Source organism: Eurosta solidaginis, chromosome 1 (assembly GCF_040869045.1).
Source record: "Eurosta solidaginis isolate ZX-2024a chromosome 1, ASM4086904v1, whole genome shotgun sequence".
NCBI classification, from domain to species: domain Eukaryota; kingdom Metazoa; phylum Arthropoda; class Insecta; order Diptera; family Tephritidae; genus Eurosta; species Eurosta solidaginis.
In genome coordinates this window covers 279621866-279634168 of record NC_090319.1, presented here as the reverse complement: position 1 = coordinate 279634168, position 12303 = coordinate 279621866, and the positions used below count along the sequence as shown (strand labels likewise).

The window sequence follows — 12303 nt, the reverse complement described above, 5'->3', positions numbered from 1 at the left end:
TGAGATAGTTCTCCTCAACTCCCTATAGCGTTCCATTTGTAACACTGGTTCTGTGTCTCAGATGGCAGATTACTCCTTTGCCGAGCGCACTGCCAACACACTATCACTAATAGCGATTTCCTCTTACCGGCTTGCAATACTATCACCTTGTCCTTGTAATCATTCCTTAATGTTGAAGTTTTGGAGTTCATCTTGATCGTAAATGCTAAATTTGGGGATAAAAAGCCGTCCGCCACAATTTGTTGTGGTAAAGCTAACATTAGCTTTCGAGGCGGTATCGGGCAGGTTGCGTTCAAATACAGCCGAATCCGCATAACGCCCTGAAATAGGAGTCTGGCAGTTCTTAGTCGCCGACATTCCGTCGTCCTCCTATGCAGCGGAACGGCATAGATCCAGGCCCCTAAACCGATCAGCCCTAACGTCGGGCGCTATGGAGTTCGGCTAAGACCTCACATCAACGAAAAGGTGACTGCTATAATCCGCGATATATAAGTATATGGGTATATTTTTTGCAAAAGTATTTTATACCAACACCAAAGCCTGAAAAGAAGAAAACGTAAAGTCCAGTGTTAAGCAAATATATTCAAAGGGATGTGTAACGAAACCCTTTCAGCCTCACCTACCCGTAGAGAATCCTGTTTATTTATCAGGCGAGGCCCTGGCGAATCCAAGAGGTGGAGAACGGGATGACCTAGAAGGTTCAATGTGGTTAATATGGTTTCCGAGATGTCAGGCTTGTACCTTTATGGTGCTTGTTATCGAAATATATCTATATGCAGCAAAGGACTTTCAACATCGATATGGCTCCCCAAAACTTTCGGACTGTGTCTTTATCGCTTCAACAAAAACAACAAACGTTAAGTAAAGGCTGTCCAACCCACAAATTTCGATTAACGAATTGGTTTAAAGAACGCTTTACTTTAAAATCGCCGTTTCAATCGCCAATCACAGCAAAAACTGGTGTCTTCTTTATCGCGGAAACTGTAACTAATGAGAATTCTGTACTTATTTTGTTTTGTTGATATTCCGACAGGGTGAATAAATGATGTATATTGGAACGATTTTCCATCATCCCTTGTCAAATTTGGTTTTGAGACAAACCGGTTTCGGCGTTGTGCCATCATCAGTGTCGATTTTCGTTCTTCTAGAACGAAACCGGTTTGTCTCAAAACCAAATTTGACAAGGGATGACGGAAAATCGTTCCAATATACAGAATTCTGTACTTCAGGTACAAAAATCCATTACTACCTATACCTTTAAAAAAAAAAAAAAAACAAATTAAGTCATTATAAAGTTTTTCAACATTTTAATGATTGTTTGATAACATTGGTCTTATTATGTTTAAGTTACCCCTCTAACGACCACAGCAGGCAACCTCAAGTAACTCATTCGCAAAAAAATATTATAAATTTCGGTTTGTTTCAAAAAAATGTCTACAAAAATACAAATTATAAGTCAGTGATCAGTGTAATTATAAAGTTTTTACTAACCATTTAATTAAAAGCTTCATGCGTGGCCAATAAATACAACTGCTTGGTTGTCGTGTATTCATGTAGAAATATTTAATTACAGTATAACCAAACGATCAGTTACTTAAACTTTTATTACCTATTCTTTTCAAAGTTGATGGCAATGCTGATAATAAAAAGCGACGATGATGTTCGCAAATTATTTTTGATGTGTTGGCACAGAAATGAAGTTAGATCTCGTCGTCTTCACTACTACTAAAATCGTGTGATATTTCAATTTTTTGTTGTAATTGCAATTGATATTTGCATGTTTGAATACATCAACACGTTTTTTTGTTTATAAACAAATTAAAAAAAAAACAAGAAGAAGAAACAATGGACACGAAGTCACACAGCCATTGTTGTTGCAGTTATACACATCACTAACACTTTTTTTTAATTTGATTGCATGAGCTAAAGCAATATTTATTCGTCGTATTAGAAACAGTAGCAAAAGTAGTATTAATGAAAAAAGTAGTAGAAATCAATGTTGAAAGCACATTCAGTAGCTAAGTGCGCTTAATATCCATCATAAATTGTGCTCAGCCGGATATGAAACTAAAGATTTGCAAATGAAAATAGTATAAAATCATGCGAATCAATGAACAGTGTTGTGAGGAAAAAATGCAGCACGAGATGCTAGAAATTGAGGTTAAAAACGAATATTATTCAATTTTCGTAAAAATTAGGATAATAAGAAACAAAAATCATAAGGGTGAAATTAATAAAAAAAATGTTGAAGTTTTTAAATGAAAATATTGAACTTTTAAATAAAAAATGCGATTTTGAAATAAAAATAGAAATTTAGAACAAATTATTTAGTTTAGAAATATTGATATTAAAAAAATTGCAACGTGATATTTAAATTAATCGTCTATTCATTTATTACTTTCGTAAAATTTGATAAATTTGAAGCGTACTGCACAATAATTTCTTTTATTAAATTATTGTATTTTTATTAAGAACTTTTCTACAATAATAAACATACAATAATTAGTAAGAGAAATTATTGTGCAATATATCTCAAACTCATAAAAATTTTGCGAATGTAAAAAATTGGAACTTTAAACTACCAATTTTTATTATAGAGTGAATTGAAAGTTTAAAAATAAATATAAAATGGAAAAAATTCAAAAATATAAAAAAAAAAATTTATGAAAGCTATCAAAATAAACAAATTTAGAAGAATTAAACTATTAAAAATGAAAACTTAAAAAAATTTGTAAAATTAAAATATAAAATACAAAATTAGAATTAAAAAAATTAATTTTGAAAATTATAATAATTTAAAAAAAATGACAAAATTAAAAAAAAAGATTAAAAAAAAGTAATAATAAAAAAATGTATTCCAAAAGATTAAGATAAAAGGAGACTATTAATCAGTTTAAACCCAAATACAAAATGCTAAGGTTTATATTTACTTCAATTATATTAAGAAAACAGATTAAAATAAAATGTTTAACTAATTTAAATTATTGAGATTAAAAATTGCTTGCAAAAAATGTGGATCAAAACTTTTACAAAGGATGCCTTATTTTTATTATCACTTAAAATTAAAAAAAAAAAAATTGTGTACAAAATATGAAAGGAAATTAAAGGAAAGGAAGGGAAACCCATTTTTAAAATAATTACGATTTCGGCAAAAAAAAGTTATTTTATTAATAGAAAAATTTTAATTTAACACACTTAATTCAAAATAATAAAAAGATATTTAAAATTTATAAAAAAATTGTATAATCTAAAACCATTAAAACTTTCAAAATAAATAAAATTTTGCAGAAAATAAACCCGAAACTTAAAATTAAAAAGAAATGATATTCATAAAAAAATTGGTTTATGAAAAAAATTTAAGAAAATAGATTGACAAACTAGAACTACCAACAGACAAATTTGATGGCTAGAAGAAATCGAATTTCGGGAAAAAAATAAAATTTTTGCAAAAAACTTAACTTTTGGGAATTTTTTGAAAAAAATTTAAGTTTTTGGAAAAATGATAGCTATGCAAATAAATAGTTTAAAAATTTTAAGATTGGGAAAAAACTTTAGTTCTAGTGAAAAAAATTCAAATTATTGAAACCAAGAATTGAAAAAATTTTAACCTTTGGAAAAAATTATTAAAATTTTAAGAAAAGATAAATTATAAAGTAAAATATAAAAATACGATTAAATATGCTTTACATTATATAAAAAAAAAAAGTAGAAATACCAACAGAAACTTGATGCTTGAAAAAGATTGAATTTTCAAACTTAAGAAAAAAATTTGTGAAAACAATTTTGGTAGGTAAAAGAATAAAACTCTTAAATTTTTTAAAAAATTATAATTGCAAAAACAAAAATTTTAAAATAAAGTTTCGAAGAAAGTTTTAATTCTGGGGAAAACATTTAAAATTTTTGGAATCAAAAATTAAAAAAAAAATTAAATTTTGAAAAAAAAATTTAATTTTTAAATTTTTGGAATAAAAAAAGTTGGAAATTAATAAATATATTAGGGAGAAAAAAGATTTTAAGTTTTTAGAATAATTAAAATTCTAAATTGAATAGCCGACTTATATGCATTTTACGTTGCCATTTTGCTGCTCAACACTGCACATGAAAAAATATAAATTAACCATACAATTACAATTTAGTGTTATTTTCTGAATGCCAATAAGATGTGCGCGCGCTTGTAGATTCTTCAAGATTTTATGTGTTTTCATGTGTGTGACACTTTTATATGTATGTATGTATGTATAGGTATATATGTATGCATTTACTTATGCACCTATAAATTTTGCATATAACATAAAGCCGGCAGATTTTCACTTTTCACGCATCAACTGATGTTTGGTGCAAATTAATTTCACTTTTTCAACACTAATTGATTTGAAACAAAAAGAAACAAATTTTAAATGTTTTGTTTTAAGCTTTTGTCAGAATCTTTTGTACATTTTTTCTTTTTTATATTTTTAATTTTATAATTTTTTTTTTTTTATATACTTTAAGAATTATTTTTTTAAATGTTTGAAAACAAATATTTTATTGCATTTATTTTTAAAGATTTTGTAACGATTTTTAATTAAAGTTTCCAATAACCAACGCCGGCTTTTATTACAATTAAGCACAAATTGCTTTTTTTTTCGTTTCCCATCTGCATATCCATGTGGTGGGTAAAATCACTGCAATCGAAAGACCAACATGCGCACATGCGCAGTGGCGCAAGTTTCACCACGTCGTCAATTTGATGGAAACAAATATAAAATGTATTGTTTTTTTGTGCTCTTTGACGATCACCCATCTAATTGTGTTTAACAAATACACATCTACAATAAACACTCGTCAATTTTGCAATATCAAAAGCACTACTGCAAAGGATATGACGTCATGCGCTCATTGACTTCATTGCAAAATTAATTTATGGAAGACATAAGTGTCGTTGTTATTTTGCTTCTTATACGTTGTCCCTTTTTCAACCTTTTAAAGAGTGCAAAAAAAAATTATAAAATTGTATATTTCTTTTTTTACATACTTTATAGTTGATAGCACATCGTAACATTGGCGAAAATGCCAGTGTAGCGTAGCGATTTAACAGTAACTGGCACCATACATACGTATTTGTCGTATTTTAATATTATTTACCACGTTAAAAAGTACAACAAAAACAGCAGCACTAAATTTTATAACAACTTGAACGTAGTTGACAGCACTCAAGTCAAAAAAGACGATACAAATGACAACGGCAACAACAACAGATTTTATTTATTTTTATGTTTTATGTATGTATACCAACATAAAGATGTATGCACATTTGTTCACGTACGCGTATCCAAGTATAATACATTTATAGCATATAATAAAATTTGCAACAATCTGAGGACACAGTTAATGTTTAAACCAAACAACCACCCGCTGAGTATCTCAGTGTGATCGACCGACCGTCTGCCCGTTTGTTAGTAAAGAAACTTGCCCATAGACGTAAGTTAAATTGTCTTTAATTAAGGCACACAAAACAAATTCGTTCGTCGCTCATTCCGTAACACGTCTCCAATGTAGCTCGTTATGCGAGTTCAGTTCAACAACTGAACTTGAGCGGTCTTTTTGCTAGGTTTCCAGAAGATTAGTCAGCAAACAATTTTTATTGGGTGAGCGCAACACTATGGCGGAGAGTGAATGAGTGTGAGTTGAGTACTCATGCGCCATAGCCCAGTGGGAAATATCGTAAAATAACAAAGAGACCCTACTTTTTGGTGAAATTTGGTTTATTAAAAATCAATTCGTTTCGCTTCGATTTGAATTATGTGATTTAATTACAAAATGAGATTGCTGAATAAATTCCAAGGGGCTATCTGTTCGCGGCCTTTGAGTTGAGCTAGATATGTTTAATTCATAAAAATTAGCCCGCAAAATTCAGTAGAAAAATATCCGACTCTTTTTTTTGTTATATATTTATGTATCTTTTTTAAATTTCTTTCTTATTTGTTTTTATATTTCTTTTTTTTATATTTTTATTTTTTTTTTTTTACAGTTTTTTAATTGGTTTTATATTTTCATATATTTTATATTTTCACATTTTTTGTATCTTTTTTGTCTTTTTCTTATTTTCTAATTTTTTTTGTTTGTCTCTTTTTATTTTTTGTAACACTTCAATTATTGTAGGAATGCGTGTTCAAATCCCACTCCCGGGAGAAAAAGCGTTGAAGAGATTTACAAGGTATAATCGAAACAGCTGTCGCCTTGTGCATCCTGATGTCACGTTATTTAAATTTTTCCCAAATTATTAAATATTTCTTGTTTTATTTTTCTTATTTTTTATTCTTATTTTATTTTTTGGTAAATTTTTTTTTATTTTTTACGTTTTAATTTTTTATATTTTGTTTTCTGTATTTTTTTTATTTTTAGTGTCAGTGATAAGTCATCTAATTTATTCATTTTTTTTTTTTTTTTAATTATTTTTATTATTTCTTTTTTTAATTAGTTTTATTATTATTTTTTTAATTTACTTTTTTATGATTTATTTTTTGTTATTTGTTTTTATTATTTTATTTTTTAGAGTCATAATTTTTTATCTATAAATAAATCTTCGAATTATTTCAGTTCGTGGTTAGAGAAATGTGCCTAATCTGGCCGAAAATACAAATCTTAACATACCGATCGGAGCGCCTATTATCGGAATTTTCTGACCTTTTTTATGGCTTTTATGACAGGCGTGCCACGTTTGGGGATACCCCGTGGCATTGCCATCGGGTTCTGAAGTTTTCCGATATATATTGCAATGATCTATAATCTAAACATCAAGTCTCCAGTACATTTTCCAAATATCTGGATCCGTCCGCCATCTAGCGGTATTTCTTTCCCGATATATATCGCTGTTACCGAGTTCTAAACTTGCTTAACTATTTTTATATAGGTAAGCAGGAAATTGCTTCAAAATCGATTGAGGCAGCATAAGTAATTTCGAGTTGGAGGTCTCCTGGTTCCTTTTTTAATGTAATACTAGCTCATTTGCCTTTCTTGGGAAAATATAGATCCCTGTCTTTTCGGTACCTCCTGGTTTGAAGATGTTGCTTTGTTGTTGCAAAATAATTTCAAAGATATTTTTTGAATAGACTTAATTGCGATTCCGGAGCTCGTCCGAATACTCAACTGGAAGGTCTGTTAATTGAATATGCTTTTAGCCTTCCGCTGCGTCTGTTCCACCTTCGATAGACTTAAGTAAAACGATTGACTTATTTCTTATTAATTCTATACATGACAAAAACATTGTGTAGTTAATTATGTCGAAATGGAGGGGATTCCCTATCACCAACGCTTAAGATCAATGGGAGGATGAAAAGGAAGTGCTTCCGATTTTCACGAACCTACTCGTTTTCGGCAAGAATAGTAAAGGCTTTAAGTTAAAGTTTAAATGAGTTCATATACGAACAGTACCGCACATTTTTCATATGAGATTTAACGCTTCGAATGAGTTGCACTGACTGAATGGTTGGAAAGAAGGACTCGTTTCAAAGTCGCCTTTTCATTCGATCATACGCTATAGTGGATGTCTTTGCTTTTGACAGAAAGTTCAAACTTTTAATGTATATTTGTTTTAGTTTAAGGAAAATGCGTTTCTTTTGGTTTTTTCTAACATTTAAAATTTTCTCAATTCCATCTGTTAAAATCATCAAGACAAATCATTTACTTCTGCCAATTTATTGTTGTCTATATTACAAATCTTAATTTCACCTAACTGTGTCTTTTGTTAAAAACTTTAAACTAACCACTTGGTTAAATTTCTAATTTCCAAAAGATTTATTTTCTACTGGGATAATTTTACAATATAGTACGCGTATCTCACAGATACAAGTCGCGGTCGAAGCGCTTTAATACTACCAGCATTTATTGAAATCCCAGCCGTGTGTGAGTCACTCCGTGCAATCATTGATTTGTACGTGTTTGCCCATAAACATATGATAACATTTAAGGAAAGGGGTGCGAACACAACTGCAAGGTCTGACAGACAGCTGGTTAGACGCTAGCAAGCCTACACATAGCGAACTGTCTGTGGTTTGGTTGCTTTGGCAATTGCTGAATAACAAGAGAACATAACAAAGAGCGAACTTATTTATGAAACGGTGAGCATGACTTCGAATAGAGTACTATTTGGAGAGTACCTACACTACTTGGAAATGAGTAAACAATTAATTAAACAGCTGCTCACTTTCTATTTGCACGAATGCTCACTCATTTGGTAGGGTACAAATGAACACATTATTTTTGATAAAATACACAGGAAAAAAATTCTTTAATAAGGCGCATTACCTGCCAATAAATTAAATATAAGTGAGATGGCATATCGAAAGGTGACAAGTATTGACATGTCTCCAGTGAAGCTATTTTATTTGCTTATAGATACGATGCAACAGTACTTTTTGACTATAGCTTTATTTTTTAAAGAAGAAAATCTGTAACAGCCTCCGGGAGCAAAATTTTCAAAAATCAATGCGAATTTTGAGCGACCGCCAACTTATACTTTGTTGGAATATAATTGATTGGGCTACAAAGCTACATACTCGAAAAAGTTTAGAAAACTCTGAGTAAAAAGTTCGAGATTTTCGTAAAATTTCTTGGACTGGTTTGCATAACTTCGGTCATGATATAAACATCTACCCATTGTGGATAAAACAAGTGAAGATATCTTATCCGTCAACTGCCTGACAGGATCTTCAAGATGGCTACTTTTTAGCTTTTTGGCAGCGTTTGACCCTATCTTTTGCGGGTAATAGAGAGAATCAGGTGATCGGTTCTATTTGTAATTTTGACGTCTATGCAGAAGTTATCACGCCTGTCTTATGCACCTACCACGTATAACCGTTTGTGCCATTTGCTATGAAAAAATTTTAAAATGTCTCAACTGTACATATACAGCCCAATTCTAAACGAAAATTCCGTGTGAGCTTTTTCCCTTCTCCTATTTCTCGTATTCTAAATAAAAATTTCGTTGTGAGTTTTTTCACTTCTCCCTTTCATCCTATTCTGAACAATGTTCGAAAAAGCGGAAACCGGTTATGGGAGAAAAGTAGGTATTATGAATGTGAGGGAGAGGGAGATTTCTCTGCCATTTCATAGGAGTTTTTTCACTAGTTAAATTGAAGGGAATGCATCAAAATAGTTAAAGGAAATTGGTTCTTTTAAGAAAGAACACTTATTTGTACAAATTTGTGCTACAATATGTATTTACATTCTACCACAATATTCTCACTGTTAATACAACAATAACAACAACCACAATATTCTTTATTTTAATCAGGCAGGTTAACCAACGAACCGATATCATTTCGTTACGATAATCAACGTTAATAAACGAAACAAAGTCATTTCGTTTCGTTTATTAACGTTAAGAACGTCAAATTAACGTTAATTTCGTCATTTCGTTTCGTTTATTAACGTAACGAAATGATATCGGTTCGTTGGTTAAGCATGCCTGATTTTAAGTCGAGAAGTATATCATAAGCAACGGAAGAGCTCTTTCCCTGCAAAAATCGCGAGTACTCCATGCATGCATGTATGGAGTACTCGCTATGGACCAAGCGAGTGCTCCAAAATTAACCACAATTCATACAAAAAATATGGCCCAAATAACATTGCGATGTCCTAGAACTGGACCATATACTCCAGCTCTGCATTACATCAGAGTAATCCATGGAGTACCCACATGAATAAACATCGTGTAGTGATTACAATCGTTAAAAACGATCAATGATCGGCTTATAATATGTTCGTGTAGAAACATGAGTTAGTCCATTGCTGCATTACTGCGGAGTATAAATGTAAGTACTCCAGTGGACCACATGATCCAACGATTTTTGCAGGGTTGTATATTTGATGCAGCCATCCATAAATTGGGCAAGGATTTTTTAAGAAGGCTTAATTAGATTTTGGCATATGGCGAAAGGCGAACTCAACTCGACGTGGCCGCCAGAAAATTGCTTTGCAGAATGAAAGCAGGCAACTCCGGCGGATTTGTGTTATCCCGCCGCCTTCTTCTTATGCCCTCTGTTGATGTTGTTGTGGCACCAATTCATTACTCATTTCAGTGAATACCACATGAAATGTAATAATGTGCATTGTTTATACCTTATTTCTTAATTTCAAACAAATTCGCAACAATAATTAAACTTTTCAATTTTATAAACAAAATAAGAAATGCGCAACGTAATTTCAATTGACAAAACAGCTGACTTCGAAGATTCGAAATTCCTATATACTATTTTTTCTCAAACATAAACAAATTTTTAAAACGCTTTTATTAGCTTGACCTGTATGTAACGGAATCTTTGAGTTTAATTTTCACCGGTTTCTAGAAGTCTGATTAATTTGAAACTTTGCATACGTATCTAGGCTCAATGACAATGCATTATTGTGATGGTGCGGTGACATAAGGTCAACGGCCATAAGGTCAGTTGGCCTTATTACCACTTTGAATGGTCATAAGTTTGATTGAAACTTTGCACACGTATCAAGGCTCGATGACAATGCTTTATTGTGATGGTGTGGTGACATAAGGTTAACGCCCTTAAGGTCAATTGGCGTTATTACCACTTTGAAAGGCCATACGTTTGATTGAAACTTTTCACACGTATCAAGGCTCGATGACAATGCATTAATGTGATGGTGCGGTGACATAAGGTCAACGGCCATAAGGTCAATTGGCCTTATTAACACTTTGAATGGCAATAAGTTTGATTGAAACTTTGCACATGTATCAAGGCTCGATTACAACGCATTAATGTGATGGTGTGGTGACATAAGGTCAACGGCCATAAGGTCAATTGGCTTTATTACCACTTTGAATGGCCATAAGTTTGATTGAAACTTTGCATACGTATCAAGGCTCGATGACAATGGAATAATGTGATTGTGGGGTGACATAAGGTTAACGGACATAAGGTCAATTGAACTTATGACCACCCCAAATGACCATAGATTTGAAACCTTGCACATATTCCTTTATTGATGATAGAAGTGGATACATGGCACATCTACGAAAGAGCATCCTGGAGCCCTTTTTAACACGCTTTTATTAGCTTGGCCTGTATCTATCTATGTATCCATGTATGTATGTAACGGAATCTGGAGTGGAGCCGAGACCCCCGGCAATGCAGAGCTCCGAACTCCGTTGCACCTTTTGAAGCATTTTAAGGTAGGTACTTTTAGCTAGTGCAGGCCACCAGACCAAGGCACCATAAAGAAGAATCGGGCGCAGAATGGCTGTGTAAATCCAGTAGGTCACCTTAGGGGAGAATCCCCAGGAGGTGTCAATTGCCCTCTTGCAGGTGAACAGCTCTGCTGCTGCCTTCTTGGATCGCTCCATTATATGGCCACTCCATAATAGCTTCCTATCTAGAATGACTCCCAAATACTTGACTTGATCGCTAAACGCTAAGAACGTACCCCCAATTCTTGGCGGTGTAAGATTTGGTACTTTGTACCTCCTCGTGAAGGGGACAAGCTCGGTTTTATCCGGGTTGACTTCCAAACCTGTGGCGGGTTGTACACCTGAAGCAGCTCCAGGGTCAGCTGGGTCCGTTGGCGTCACTGGAACCCAGGCTCTAGCCCTTGGTCGTGAGGAGATATCACGCGCCTCCACTATCTTGAGGCGCGCACCCGGATATACCACCCCTATCGGCGTGACGGCGGCCCTATAGAGGTTTACCGACCTGGCGTCGTCACAGGCAATTAGCTTGACATTGCTCTGGAACCACCCTGCATCGGTGTAAGATGGCGGTTGACCAGGGTTGTCTTTCTTAACCTTAACGGCCACCGTAGCGAGCGCAGCCTCGATCCACTTCCACTGTTGTTTCGGGATCCTGCCATCTTCGCTGCTCTCGTCTATAATGCCAATGATCTGCCGACCCTTGGCGTCCAGCCTCCCTGCGTCTTGGCCCTTTTCGGTGCCGTGGGGTGGGATTCATCCATGGACCGCTGGCGTTTCGAGGTTTCATCACTCTCGACTAAAACTTTTAAAATTGCTTGAACTAAAAAATTAAAAATAAATAATAGTTTAAAAAAACTAAAAAAACACACTTTTCTAGTAAACCGAATTTAAAAATAGAAAATAATTTTCAATTAAAAAAGTTTATATAATAGTAGTAGAAGGTCAAACAATCGTTTATAGTTAATCACCTCAAAATAAAATTTAAGTTATTAACAGAATAATTTAATTCACAGTAAAAAGCGTAGGGTGTTTGATATTGAATGTTACAATCATTCTATTGGCAACTATCTGAAAGGGAAGATATGAAATGTAGTCAAATGCACCCCACGCTTTTTACTGTG

At 32.9% G+C, this 12303-nt stretch overlaps 1 protein-coding gene across 10 annotated transcripts in view; it reads right to left on the bottom strand.

The window, feature by feature from the left end:
- Positions 1 to 12303, bottom strand: part of jvl (javelin-like) — a 404687-nt gene that overhangs the window by 319560 nt on the left and 72824 nt on the right. The window contains exons 1-3 of one of the 10 annotated variants that reach the window (XM_067760924.1): positions 5125 to 9323; positions 4124 to 4959; positions 1610 to 2067 (exon numbers count right to left, since the gene is read on the bottom strand). The exons of 3 other annotated variants lie outside the window; for them this stretch is intronic. Coding sequence is in view for 1 of the 7 variants with exons in the window: in XM_067760922.1 (XP_067617023.1) it covers positions 1492 to 1494 (3 nt within the window). In the remaining 6 variants the exon portion in view is untranslated. Of the gene's footprint in view, positions 1 to 1491; positions 2068 to 4123; positions 9324 to 12303 lie in introns of those variants that run through there. 6 more of the 10 variants (XM_067760923.1, XM_067760925.1, XM_067760927.1 and 3 more) reach the window with 6 other exon arrangements.